Raw genomic sequence first — 14,931 nt, forward strand, 5'->3', positions numbered from 1 at the left:
GCAAGCTTACAGCTTTGTTTGTTATTTCTTGTCAATTCTACAGTCAATTTGTTACAGTGCACTTAGACAGGAACAAAGGAGTTCCAACTAATTGATTATTGTATTGATTTGAAGACTTCGTTTTTTAACACATCATGTTCATGTTCTGCTGTGGGTGAATGGAAATTGAAAGAGATGCAATCAGGTTCTGTCAATCAAGATTTGAAAACATGCTGTTAATAGTGTAGTACAAAGTGTTTTTTTTTCTTTTCTTTTTTGCTTTTCAATGAAAGCATCTCCATCAGAGCAAGGAAACATGGCTCCAAAATACTACAAATAAACTAAAGAATGCAATTTCTGGAGAAATTGCATGTTTCAGAATTATATTGAATGATGTTGAATGATATTGAATAACTTGAAACGATATCCAATGACTTCGAATGAGGTGAAAATGTCGAAGTTGGAATAGTTTGAATTTGTCAAGAAATCTAGAAGTAGTTGAAGGAAGATAAATAGCGCAAAAATAAAGCAGCAGGATACAACGAAACAGGAAAGCAAGGAAGCAAGGAAACGAGGAAACAAGGAAACAAGGAAGAAAGAAAAAAAATCAGATTGGTCACATTTGGACAAAAACTGGTGTCAGGCCAAAACCAACACAATGTGGCTAATTTAGTATTTTTCAAAAATCTGTATGACTGGTCAGTCCACATGTCTGGGTGTTATTAAAAAAAAAGTACAAATTATTCACCAACAAAAAGTGTTGAAAATAGTTCACTCTCTTTGATGATGCAAGGTTAAAGGAAGGTTTGTCACTTTTTTTACTCGTGACTGCCACCTCTGGCCCAAAGTGTAACTGCAATATATGTGTCAGGCTCGTTCATGGTGCGCGCGTGCGAGTACGTGCATGATCTTAAAGCGACAGCCACAGTTGACAAACGAAGATATGACTTCAAATGATGTTAAAAAAATTTTTAAAAGAAACTTCACCTCTCCCCCAAAAAACTGTGGAGTATGCGGTCCGCACACTCTACTATAAAGGGAAGATAATAGATGAGATGCAGTCAGAATAAAACAGTCAGGGCTCTTCGTACTCATCTGCACTCTAAAAACAATTGGATCAAAAGTAACCCAATTATGGATAAAAAATGGACCGATCCACTTTATGGGTCAATTTGACTCAACTTTCTGGGTTGTTTTATACAAAATGACCCAATTTTTTGACCCAAGTAAAGCATCTGACCAATATTTATGGGTTGTTTTACTCTGAAAGACCCATTTCTTGACTCAAAGTTGGGTCAAATCAACCCAAGTAGAGGATCGGTCCATTTTTGACCCATAGTTATAGGTATTGGTGGAGCATGCATGGTGTAGAAAAAGCTTTAATATGACCTTTTTAAACGGCACAATGCACCTTTAATGGTTGAACAAACATGCCATTTTTGCGGTCTCCAGATGAGTGACTATTTTGGAGCAACAAGCTTTTGGTCTAACGCCAAAAATATTATACAGAAAATACTTCCTTGACTGTGCTTAGTACAGTAATTGCTGGCTTCAGCCTTTCTTTCACGCACACACCTGTAGCAAAATAAGTTATTTCAAGATTTGACATGTGATTGTAATGTTGTGAGCTCATTTACTGGAGAAGATTAACTTGTCGGTAAATCTTCTGTACTGTAGTCAATGTTGACATTGATGGTTAATAAGCAGGTTTGCTGTGTAAATACAGATCACTAATACACAACAAATAAATATCAGTTCAAAGTTCACCAAACGTTTTTCACCACTTTTGTTGTTTAGATAAGTGACTTGTAAAGAGGAACTTAAAGCACCCCATTTACCAAGATGAAACAGAAACTAAAATGTGCTTTATGACAACACAGGGGTTTCCTTTTTTTCTTCTTAAAGATTAAGTATTATTTCAAGAAGCTATATGATCAATTCCATTTTCTCTCTGTGGAAATGGATCCAAGTATGTCAAATAGAGTAAGTCTATTCACAAGCTTTTCTGCTTGAAAGAGTGATAGAAGTGGGAGCTGAGCCAACAGAGAATATAAAACGTGTGTCAGGTGTGTGTGTGCATGTTTTATGCAAATAACTACCAGTGTGACGCAAGCATGAACAGCCAACTGGAGTAGTTTAAGGAAGTTAGATGGATTAAATATTCATTGTAGTGGGAAGCACCTACGGTTAGCAGTTCAAACTCTTTACTTACTGTAAACCCTTGCGCTAAGAGTATTTGTAATCTGAGGGAACTTTAATGACCATCATTCAACTAAGGTGGGAGTGAGACCTCTTGTGGGCCTGCTTGGACCAATCTACTGCACTGGTAGGCTACCAAAATATTATTGGATATTATTACTGAAAATGATTCAAGTTAAAACAGTCCAGTTTCATCCATTTAAAAAAAAAATGCCTTATTTGCATTATTAGATGTGCGTGTTTGTGTGGTCTTGTTTTCCTATTTAGTGGGGCCAACATTTCGGGATTTCACAGAGTTGTGGGGCCCACCTGTTCGTGTGGGGCCATTTTGCTGGGTCCCACAAGTTTAGGGCCAAGACTTAATTTTAGAGTTCAGGTTTGAATTGGATTATGGTTAGATTAGGGTAAGGATTAGGGGGTAGGCACTAATTTTGATGGTTGGGGTTAGGGGAAGGGGCGAGGAAATGCATTATGTCAATTATGTCAATGAGATGGCCCCACAAAGATAGTAAAACAAACTTGTGTGTGTGCGTGTGCATGCGTGCGTGCGTGTGTGTGCGCGTGTGTGTGTTAACGATTAATTAACCGGTAGTCACCGAATGGTGTAGGGGTGCGTTCGGCTGGCCAGTGTAGGCAGCATGGGCAGTCAGTTCCCACTCAGTGACGACGTGAATATGAGTGCAAATGGTGGCCCATTTCAATATGTGCCCTGCGGCTGACTGGCAACCAATTCAGAGTGTAGTCCACCTTTGGCCCAAAGTCAGATGGGATTGGCTTCAGCACCCCGAACAGGATAAGCAGTACTGAAAATGGATGGCTTTAACTATGGGAAATTATATTGCTTTTCAGCAGTTGAGGGATAAAAAATATATATATATATATATATATATATATATATATATTTGTTATTTTGTGGAGTAGCTTCACTACAGCTGTCTGTACTTACACTTTTATACTGTAATCATAAATATGTCAGTGTCAGATTGAGAAATCAGATCAATATATTAAGACACCGAGTTTATCAGGGAATAAATATACAAGCATGTAAATAAGTTTTAGAATTGTAGATTAAAACATTGTGTTTTTTGTGACATGGTATTCACATTAACCTTGGTTGCGCATTGTAACACTTCTGTTCATCATTATAATGACAGACCAATGTAAACTGTTACGCATACAGTATGCTAAATGTTTATATTTTTTAAATCAGCTGTGGTTTCGGTGTCCTGTATAACTGAAGATCTTGTTTGGCATGATGGTTTGCCTTTTGGAAAAACCATAATCAGTGCCATCTGTGTTGGAACCAGATTTGCCAGATTGGTCTGTTTCTTATGTTGAAGTGAAGGTGAGTTTTATAAAGGTGTGACCCAGATCTTGAAGAGAGACGGGAAGAGAAAAGAATGTCATTGCAGTTCTCAGCAGGTGTTTTAATTTAATTACACTGTGATAAAACGGCATGCATATCTAACTCTGATTTGCCATATAGATGGTTTACAATGTCTGTGAAGACTTGGCCATTTTGCATGTGCAATCTATAGTATTTAAATTAGAAGCAAATTCAGTTGCTTATGAAAGAGTATGAAACATAACAAACACAACAACAAAAACAGGTTATCAGTTAAAAAAAATAACACTAAATAACACTCACACTTATAATGACACTTAATAAGTGTTGTGTTGAACTGTTAAAATTGTTCTTAAATTGTCCTTGTTTTTCTGGTTCATTTAAAATAGCTGCCAACCTGCAATCTTTTGAAAGTAAATAAAATTTGCAACGGGTGTTAAATACTTCTAAGCATGAATACTTACCTCTTACATTTATTATAATATCCTCAGAGCTTGATCTAATTTCACTTTTAGTTCTGAAAAATGAAACAATAGCATGTAGTAAATAGCTAAATGGTACACTGATATGTATGTAATAAGGAGAATATTGTCATTCGAATGTGCTGGACAATCAATGAGACTTCTCATGTTGTTAATGTTACCTGAACAAACTGCTAAAATTGTGAAAACAATAAAACAAATCAAAACTCAATTGCTGATATGTTTTGGTACTGATTATTATTTTTTGTTACACCCTCTCATTAAGACGAAAATATTCCACACACCCAAACTCTCCTTGCTGTAAGAACACTTCTGCAAAGGAGCTAAAACTCCTTGTCCTCTCTGACAACACGCACCCCCACTGGCACGGCATCACACCATTTTCAGAAGGACTGATTAGACTGTACTGTGTATGGATTTACTTGACTTCTTCAGATTTGAAATTCTCTTCTCCTGTTGCACCCTGGCTATGGTGAATGTGTGTTACAGCAATATGAGCATCACTTCAGACACCGCTCTGGACAGTCAGCTAACCACTAACCACTGGGCTTTGACCAACTACTATCATCCTGATGGTGAGATGAGATGTATGACTCACCCATGACTTTGTACACCCACATCTGCCCTTTTTAACATGTGATGTGATGATCCTATGAAGTAATCACAACGTAATAAATGTTGTGGTTGCCCCCCAGTTCCACTAGTGATGCCTGGATTTAGCAGCAGTTGCCAGTGGCCTCATGATTCCCAGCCTCAATTCTGGAGTAAATATCAAGTGTGGGAGTGGCTGCAGCAGGTCATGGACATAAATCAGATTGATGCCTCCAACATCCCCTTCCAAAACTTCGATATGGATGGCCACCAGCTCTGTAAGCTGACCTACCAGGACTTTGTCCATGCTGCAGGGAGCCTGGGACCCATTCTCTTCCACAGCATAACACAGCTCAAGTGGGCCGGTGCGTGTCTTAAAAGTGGGGTTTAAAGTAAAGTCACAGTCAGAACGGGCTTTCACTGAACAGTGGTATATAGAGACAATTAAACGTGGTTTATCGTAAAGAACATGGTTTAATTAAGAATCTAGCTAAATTTACTTAAAGTAATGGTCTAATAAATTCACACAGGCTTTTTGTTTAAGCTCGAGTAGCATACTGTCTAAGCATATGCCAATATGAACATTATTTACATCATAATGAATTACACCCTGGGCAAAATTTTATATGGTGCATCCCTATATATATATATATTATTGACATTGACAAATCATGCGAGTAACTTACTGTGTTAACTGTACAAACCAAAAGGAGCAACAACTTCACCTCTCTGGCTCCCATTTTACCTTGTATTTTTGTTCTTCCCTCCTCTTTTTTTCTTCGCTGTGCTCTGGATAGTTTTGTTCTTTTGACATGTTTACAACGTTTTCTGGGCTAAGTCAATAAATTAGCCTCTCTCCCCTCAGAGAGTGAGCAGTATACCAATCAGCCAGAGGAGGGTCTATTTGGTTTTATAATTTGTAGTAATGTTAATTGGGCATTGCTTTACATTTTAATCTATTGTTGGCTGTTCCATGCTCAGGGTTAGTTGTCAAGTTATTGTAAGTGTAGCTTCCCCACTTGAAAGAGACTCATTTATCCATAGAAGATTATATCTTTATTTTATTAAATGTTATGTTTTTATTTTAACATTCAGTAGTTTGACAGTACATCAATAAGTTTCCTTACATTAGTCACTGGCAATAAGGAGCATTAATTACATTGGGAGTGGACGTTGAGAAAAACCTGCCAAAATAACACAAATAAATATGTTATTTTAAATAAGTCTAGATAGTAACGGATAACAGCCTTATTTTGACTTTTCTCCACAACCAATCAGGCTGTCACTATTGTAACTTTTGTTTAACATTAAATAACAAAATAATGTAATTTCTGGAGAAATAGATGAATGGCGTGCACTTACGGTTATATATTGGTAGTACTTTATCACATTCACCCATTCATTGATACACCATTGGGACACTTCTGCTTTGGAAGCCACTGCCAGGTCCACTGGGAGCAAATTAGGATTCAGTATCTAGCTCAAGGACACATCAACATGGTCATAAGGGTTGAGGATCGATCCCACAACCATTGGGCTGGGAGACGACCACTCTACCCCCTGAGCCATGCCATTGCGTGCGAAGGCTAACAGGCTGAATGTAAAAACCTAGAATGATGTGAAATGATATACAATGACCTGGAATGAGCTGAACATGTTGAAGTTGGAACCTAAAGTTATAACGAAAGGTTTAACCCCAGCCAATTAATTTAGTTACATTTTTATTTTTATTTCCTTAAAAAAAAAAAAAAAATTATTTCAAATGTTCTTGTTCAATCATGGAATCATTTGATTTTTATATAGGATTTAAAGTAAAACTACGACCATCATAAATTTAGAAATACGAGAGTCCAGTTGGCCTTAGCATCTGCCGATTTCACCGAATAGGTTCGATTACACATAACATCAAAGGCATTGCAAAATGCGTGCAGTCTTAGCCGTTTCTTGCTGTAGGCCAAGTAGGCGACTGCCTAGGGCACCCAAGCTCTATGTGTAGTCTTACCTGAGGACGATAAAAATGTCCTGTCTTTATCTGTCTCTAATATTTGTTTATTACATGCCTTTTATGCTTAAAAAAATAAACATAGGATATAAATAAAATAAACTGTGATGATACGCTGTGACTGGTGTTTTTGTGTCACACAGTTAGTGACATAGAGCCTCTAGCCACTAAGGGTGTGAGAATGATTGACAGCTACCCATCTACCTTTCCCGTTAGCGAGAGCACTTAACAAAACAAACACTATACCGGCATCAAAAAGTTATCTCAGTAATGCGAAAAAAACGGAAGAAGAAGAAAACTGAAAAAAAAAAACGGTCAAAAGAGAAAAGTTGGCACTTGTTGGTGATGGATAGTTGGAGGCGAAACTCAATTTTATTTTAATTTGAGCAAGTTTGTTTATTTGTTTTGCTAGCCAGCTTGCTAGCCTCGGGCATTTATTTATAGATGTTAACCTTCCCTTGACCAGCCCCTAGTTTAACTAGTATAATATGTAAATTATTGTAGAAAATGCTTAAAAGAGACAAATTTGTAATTGGGTGCAAGCTTTAAAAAGACACTTTAAAACTGAGTTTGTTTTGTTGTGTTTTATTTAAATTAAATATTTTTCTAAACACTCAAAAGCTGATTTATTTATTGATGTAAAAATAACTGTCAACGTAGGACGTTTAATTTTAATTGTAGTCTGTTTTGCTCATAAAGTCTAATAGATTATGGTATTTTAAAAGACCATCTTAAGGGTTAGGAATCTTTTCATTGTCGTTTGGCAAACTAGGGACCCCCAAACAGCATCTTGCCTAGGGCCCCCATAAAGCTAGAAATGGCCCTGCATGTAGTGATGCAACTATGCATAAAACAGGTTTAAAGGGCATGCTGGAACTTTACATTATGCGCTGATTTTTCTCTTTAGCAGTGTGGAAGAAGCTTATTTTCCTTTTGGACATGTATGCCGTTTTATAAAGAAGTATTAATTCTGTGTAACCAACAATACAGTATACAGACAGACTTCATTTCCTGTATCGTAATAGATGGTGGATTCATAATAGCTTGGCTTATTTTATGTTTTCATATTTTCAAGCCGCACACTCAATGTCATGTGTATACTAAGAGCTACAATACATCGAATTTATTGATAAAATATGAAATAAAAAATAATAACAAATAATACCATAATAAAAATCTATTTTCTGACTTTCATAACATTGGACATGGGGTGATGAATTAGGTATCATACCAGTAAAGTCTTTGCATAAATTTTCTTATGACCTCTCATCCATGTGCAGAATACCATGTGGAAATCACTCAACAGGAGCTAAAACCAGAATGTAAGAAATGAAATTTGGCTGGAAAACAAGTTTGAATTCATTAATTACAGATAGTATTATAAAGTAAAAATATAATTGTCCTAATTATTGTCATTATGTTTTTTGTTTGCATTTAGACATTTCCTACCCTTTTTCAGAAGTACACTATCCACCAGCAGGTACAGTAAATGTCTAAATTAGATGTGTGACTGGATTGTATTCATTATATAATACATTTAGTTAAAGTAGTTACAAAAGCATATTTCAATCAGCTATTTTTTCCTATGTTGATATAGATGGTCATGACTTGTCGATTCAACCTCCTGTACCAGATGTCTCACCTACCCCTTCCAGCCCTGGTAAAATGTTAAATATATTCTGTAAATATCGTAAGAAAACTTCTTTTTTTTTTTTGATTTAGCAACATATTCACTTTTTCACCTAATCTTTGTTTCCCAGAAATAAAAATGACCAACAGGCATCATCAACAGGCCAAAAAACACAGTAAGAAGAATATAAACCCACATTCACGTATAGTCAAAGATATTGGGATAATTCTTAAGCTGTTAATTAATCTTTGGCTAGACCTTTTATATGTCAAACTCAAGCCTTGTGGGCCGAGATCAGCCTGCCACATAATTTTTTAATTTAAGGCAAACCAGACCTGAACGCACCAAAGTTGTATTAAGAGTCTATAGTAGGCCTAAATACTTTTTTTTGTATAAATAATGCACCAGCATTTTGGTCGTTTCTCCAAATTGCATGTCATGTGGAGTGTCTATTTTTAAGTACCATGCATAATATCTGCTTCTTTTTTCCATTACCTTCTGATGTAATTTCAAACCCATCAGTTCATTGGTAAAAGTTGCTAATAATTGAGTGCAGGGCATTTTGTACAATATGTGTATGATGAAGAGTTTATACTGTATAGGGTTTCACAGTTTATCCAGGTTGGGGATGAGATCCTGCCCCAGATAGCGAAGTTCACTTAACTTGGGGTCTTGTTCACGAGTGAAGGTAGAATAGAGTGTGAGACAGAGACAGATTGTTGCAGTGTCTGCAGTGATGCAGACTCTGGAGCTGTCTGTCGTGGTAAAGAAAGAGCTAAGCTGGAAGGGGAAAGTCTCAAAAAAACAGATGTTTGCACTCTCATTAATGGTCACCAGTTATGGGTCATGACCAAAAACACACGATCACTGATACAAGTGGCCAAAGAGATCACCAAATGATTCCCGAGCGCGGCCCCTGCCGCTGCTCACTGCTCCCTCATGGGATGGGTCAAAATGCGGAAAACGAATTTCGCCCCACTTAGTTGTGTGTGACAATCAGTGGTACTTTACAATTAGGTTCCCTGCAGGATGTCCAGGCTCTTCCTTAGAAGCTCGGTCACCTGGGAGGGCTTTAGAGCAGAGCCGTTGCGCCCGTGCATGGAGCCACATGAGGTGGCTTAGGCATATGGTTATGGTGCCTCCTGGACGCTTCCTGATGAGTTGTTCCGGGAACATCCAACCCGAAGGAAGCTCCGGGGATGACCCAGGACAGCTGGAGAGACTGTCTTTCCTGACTGGCCTGGGAACACCTCAGGACACCCCGGAAAAGTTGGACAAAGTGGTTGGGGAGAGGGGAGTGGGAAGTCTGTGCTTCCTTGCTTAGGCTGCTGCCGCCACAATCCAATCCAGAATAAGCGGAAAAAGAATGGATCCTACAGACAGACTCCCAAAATTACACCTTTTACAGCAATTTTAAATATTATTCAGCTCATTTTCATTTTCAGCTCAGTGGCCTAGTGACCAGCTCAGTGGCCTAGTGATAGAGTGTGCCCTGAGACTAGGAGGTTGGGGGTCCAATCCCTGGCCGGGTCAAACCAAAGACTATAAAAATGGGACCCATTGCCGCCCTGCTTGACACAGCATTAAAGGGTTGGAATTGGGAGGTTAGATCACCAAATGTGTCCCGAGGTGATGGGTCAAATGCCGAGAATGAATTTCGCCCCACTTAGGTGGTTGTGACAATCAGTGGTACTTTACTTCTTTAATGGTCCAGTGTCCCAATACCTTTGTCTATTTAGCTGTTTGTTTTTAGTTTTTATTTTGACCTTTTCCAAATATAATGCTTGCAAGTTCACCCGTACTATTGAATCTTGATTTATCCAAAACAGATCCAAGGGGGACCCATTTGTGGGAATTCATAAGAGACATTCTACTACATCCTGAATGCAATCCAGGACTGATCAAGTGGGAGGATCGGACAGAAGGGGTATTTCGCTTTCTTAAATCAGAGGACGTGGCACAGTTGTGGGGAAAGAAGAAAAACAACAGCAGCATGACCTACGAGAAGCTTAGTCGGGCAATGAGGTACAGTAACACAGCTAACACATACTGACCAATACTGTTGGTGAAGTTTTCTGTTTTGAATGTCCTTAAATTGTCATCCGATGTCTTCATCCTATTTGATGTTTTATTGCAGTTAATCCTCATTCAAATAATTATTTTCTTTAGTTCTGTAGTACATTTATTTTCCCTGCAAATTGATGTGGTTTTAGCGATAGACCTGAATGGTGACCATAATTTTAATGTACACTAAACCACAAGGAGGTAAAAATTGGGCCATTAGTTCTCCTTTCCTTTTTGTGTTTACTTTACCTCACCAGAAGACACATCTGTGGGATGTTGTTATATTTTCTGTATTTCTTCCTTCAGTCCTTGGTATTTTTCTATCTTTTCATATTACCTTTTTCTGGATGTTGCTATCATTCGAGATTGCTATATCGATCACATCTGCGGTCTTCGGATACCACCACCACTATGTCAGGCAATCACAGGTTTGTCAGTCTGGATCTGGAAGTCCCACAGGATCTTGGTCTGTTTTTTTCTTGGCCACCTTCGGAGGTGTCTGCCATCTTGATTCTAGGACTTCACTTACTGTACACTATTCCTGCTACTTGGTTGTGTCGCTCCACGTATGCCAACATCTTACACCCTGCTGTGATATGCTTCACCGTCTCTGAGGCTTCTTTGCACAGCCTGCACCTGGGTTCCTGTCTGATGTGGTAGACCCCGACCTCGATTGATTTTGTGTTTAGGGCCTGTTTTTGCTGCCATGATTAGCGCCTCAGTGATGTCTTTGAGTCCAGCCTTGTCCATCCACTGGTATGTTTTCTCGATATCAACTACTTCCTCAATTGATAACACGCAAGGCCTTGTCTTTCCATTGACCGTCCATCTGGCTCCTTCTCACTTGGCTTCTGTTGCTTGCTTGGCAGCGGCCACCTTAATCTCACTTTTTACTTTGAAACTTATTTTTGTTGTTGCTCATGTAATATAATATGGTATATTTTATTGGCCATTACATCTGTGACGTTGCCGTGCACCATACAGTGGTGATAGCAGCAAGACTAGTGGCCGGTGGTTGCAGAACCCCACACGCTGTGTGACAGTTCACGCAGGTTGGTCATGCTGCTTGGTGTGCGGCCAGCCTCATTGTCACTTCATTGTACTAAGCATCTAGCTCCAGACCATGTACTGCTTTCCAAACTTGCAATATGTGCCACTTCCTCTTCTATGTTGGTCATCACTTTTTTTTTATAGCTATCATCCACCATTGTATCCTTCTGCCCATCATATTTGGAATAAGTAGCACCAAAACACACAAAATAGCCAAAATAAATGAAACCACACTTACATACTGAACTGAGGTCTTGCAAAATAGACTAAATGCAAGAGGGTCTTGATTTGCTAACCTTCAAAACCAGAATTGATCAACCATCAACTTTTTCCACTTGAGAGGGTCCACTTATACTCTGACTAGTAACATTAGCACTGACACAAGTCCTAACCTAGTACAATTGGCTGGTCAACTAAGATTATACCATGGGTGGTCTGGAGACTCCAAAAGTCCCGTTTCCTTATGAAAACAATATTTTATTTATTTTTTAAAGCATATTATTTTCGCTTTAACTCTCAAAACTAAAACTGAATCAACTTACGGTTCATTCCAAATTTCTCATAGACGTGGCCTGTAGTGACTGACATATAAGCGCTAATGCACACAATGACGTGTGTTAAAGTTTTGTGGGGAGTCTACCTCGGTAAATCCGGATAAATAAAATGGGACTGATTGATTGATTGGTTGGTTGGTTGGTTGATTGATTGATTGATTGATTGATTGATACATTCTCAAATCTATCTGCTGATTCACTAATTTGTGCATCTTTTTTGTCACAGATATTACTACAAAAGGGAAATCCTAGAACGAGTAGACGGGCGCAGACTCGTGTACAAATTTGGTAGGAACGCCAGAGGATGGAAGGTGTCAGAGAAATAATTTTCTATTCTTTTTTTTATAGTTTTCAATGCTGCATTATTTTGATCAATTTGATGGGTCTTGATGAGATCTATTTGAAACTGTGACATCGTACTTTTGCCGAAAACATGGGAAAATGAAAATATCTTGTATATCGCAACACATTGGGCCCTATTTTTGTGCCCAGCGCAAGTCTAGCCCAAAGCACAGTCCACCTGTACGCATGGGTGGAGGTTTCTGTTCGTAGACAGGCACAGTTCAAAAGTAGCATTAGCTCTATTTTGGGAGTGAATACAGCCGACTTACTTTCTGGCCAATGAAAGTGGTTCCACTCATTCCCTTTAAATTCAGTGTAGGAGAGGTACGCACAGTCTTTGGAATTGTGAAAGCAGAAATAGACTGTCTGGAGTCCATGTAAAAGATTGATGTGTGCAAAGAATGCTTATAAGGAACTGCAAGCAGACTTCCACTTGTGGATGATGTTAAGTTGACCAGGGCGGTCACAGATCACCGCTATAAAGTTGGCAGTGGGAGGTCACCTTGCACACTGATCGTTTGTGTCCATGTGTAAACTCTCCACCCCCGAATAGCTGGGCCTAAGGGGTGTTATATATATATAAATTCAGCGGGTTTGATGCACACTGTTGTCATGAATGAAATACGATGATGCAGAGCGCAGAATCTGTCTGCCTGGTCCTCAATCAAATTCACCACCTGTGGCACAACTTAGACCTGCTTTTAGCTGCTTGATCTACCAAATTCCCAAACACTGTAAACTAAACTTGCCCTGGGATGAAAATGAAGATGTGCCATTGTCTACAAAAATAGAACCCATTTGTGTTGCATGATTAAGAATCAGATAGTCCCAAATGAAGATCTTGTTGACATGTTGATACATGTCAAATGGATAATATTGTGAATGAGGCCGCTTGTGCGAAGAAGGACGAGGATTACTGTATAAATGTGAAAAAAGGCAAACAATGTCGTCAAATATAAACATGCTGTAATTTAACTTCTTATATTACTTGGTGTGCTGCATTTTTTGCAGTGTGTGTATATGAATGTGTTTTTTAATGTTTGATCCAAATAAAGCTGGTCATTCCTTTTTATCTTACTAAAACTGTTACTTTTACAATGTGGCATGCTGGTATATATGGGAAAAACATTATCACTGCAATCATTCTTGTCTAACTTGTAAAAGTGTGGATGAGTCTACACGCCTGACACTTACTGTAACTGACTGAACTTTATATAACTTATCTAGATGACTGCGGTTCGATTGTGACAGCCGGATTGCAGGCCATCTCTACTACAGTGCTGCACACAGTGGCAGCCAACAAGATAACAGTAAAATGAACAGAATTCACTTGTGCTACTGTTCTCACATGCAAATAAGGTGTCTAATCTAGACTCTGATTTATATGTCTTACATTACCCTTCATTTGCATGGTGTGTTTTTGATTGGCACCTCATTTGATTAACTGACTGCTTCAAAACTATCCCACAGCAGTGTTGCACCTGCATTCCATCATCATCTGTAGCAATTAAAATGGTGTGGATACCCACAGGAGTGAATCTACTGTAATTTATTAATTAAATTAATTGAACCGTAAAGCTACCAGACTGTTAAACATCCATCCATTGATTTTATGTTCTGTTTATCCTCAATTGGGTGTACCGGAGTCAAGTGTATCCTAACTGATTTGGGATGAAAGGCAGGGTACAACCTGGACTGGTCACCAGCCAGTCACAGGACCGCTAAACATTTTGTTGTAAAAAAACAAACAAACAAACAAACAAACCAACAAACAAAAACGAATGGGCTGTATGTAAAATCACTTTTTTAATCACATGATTGGACACAGAGTGCCAGTTAACATGCCTGATTACCGACTGGGCTGAGATGACATTTAATTAAATAATTGTTTCATTAAAAGAAACAAAAACATGCTGCCTGTTTTTGTTTCATGTTCTCTATCATGCAAAAATCTTGGTTTTGTTTTTCTACGCTAACTTTACAAACACCGTGATAATTCTTGGATATCACTTGTGATAAAAACAATTTTTTTTTTAAGTTACACATGCAAAATTACAGGTGTGATTACAAATTATAGGCTACAACTGCAAGCAAGCGCTCCAACAATATTCTAATGATTCTGCTGTTAATTAATTCAATTCATTTCAAAAGCTCTTAGAACACACTATCATTCTAAAATGAACCTTCTGGCTGATTTAGGCTGTAATCTGATGTAACCCAAACCACTTTCAATGCTTGAGTACTTTCTCCATAAATTACCATCTATAATGATTGATGTCAATATTTATCCAACTTCTTGTAAATGTGAGCCTGCTTGGTAGGCTACAGGTTAAAAAACTGTAACAGGCTCATGTTTGTATTCATTATTGAGATTCAGTATGTTCTGTATGGATGTAAAGAAAATATAATTTATTTGTATAGTCCTTGCCTTGCCTATTATTATATTTTATTGAATGAGAATGCATGTTTGACTGGTACTGTTCATACATTACGAATGTTTCTGTACAGCTGAATGTCCCATGGGAGGAGGTGGTATAGGACAAATGCCTGCGACCGCTCCACACTGGTTGGAAGTAACTAAGTACTGATGAATATGAGAGATATCTTTATTGACAGACTTAAATCCATTAAAATAAACAATAAAACAAAACATAAAAAGCCAAACACACTGGAATAGGTTTAACCCTTGGTTT

General features: G+C 38.2%; 1 protein-coding gene across 3 annotated transcripts; it reads left to right on the forward strand.

Moving 5' to 3' along the window:
• The first annotated feature begins 2,157 nt into the window (after nt 1-2,157).
• Nucleotides 2,158-14,449, forward strand: ehf (ets homologous factor). Of its 3 annotated transcripts, XM_086072546.1 has the most exons (9): nt 2,158-2,305; nt 4,495-4,580; nt 4,701-4,961; nt 7,879-7,920; nt 8,037-8,078; nt 8,196-8,258; nt 8,359-8,403; nt 10,058-10,253; nt 12,123-14,449. In XM_086072546.1, the coding sequence occupies exons 2-9, from the start codon at nt 4,499-4,501 to the stop codon at nt 12,220-12,222; spliced, it is 831 nt and encodes a 276-aa protein (XP_085928672.1). In that variant the 5' UTR covers nt 2,158-2,305; nt 4,495-4,498; the 3' UTR covers nt 12,223-14,449. The 3 variants fall into 3 exon arrangements, with proteins under 3 accessions (XP_085928672.1, XP_085928671.1, XP_085928673.1); XM_086072545.1 differs by lacking the exon at nt 2,158-2,305 and having other exon boundaries at nt 4,475-4,580; XM_086072547.1 differs by lacking the exons at nt 2,158-2,305; nt 7,879-7,920 and having other exon boundaries at nt 4,475-4,580.
• Nucleotides 14,450-14,931: the final 482 nt, after the last annotated feature.

This window comes from Leptonotus elevatus, chromosome 4 (assembly GCF_054856555.1).
Source record: "Leptonotus elevatus isolate MCC_2025b chromosome 4, RoL_Lele_1.0, whole genome shotgun sequence".
In the NCBI taxonomy this organism is placed as follows: domain Eukaryota; kingdom Metazoa; phylum Chordata; class Actinopteri; order Syngnathiformes; family Syngnathidae; genus Leptonotus; species Leptonotus elevatus.

What these genes read in the sequence shown, in the direction of transcription:
- ehf (XM_086072545.1), top strand. Translation starts at nt 4,475, where the DNA reads ATGGTGAATGTGTGTTACAGCAATATGAGCATCACTTCAGACACCGCT. An exon ending in ACAGGAGCTAAAACCAGAAT is followed by an intron (nt 7,921 to 8,036) that starts GTAAGAAATGAA and finishes GTTTGCATTTAG; the next exon opens with ACATTTCCTACCCTTTTTCA. An exon ending in ACCTACCCCTTCCAGCCCTG is followed by an intron (nt 8,259 to 8,358) that starts GTAAAATGTTAA and finishes TTTGTTTCCCAG; the next exon opens with AAATAAAAATGACCAACAGG.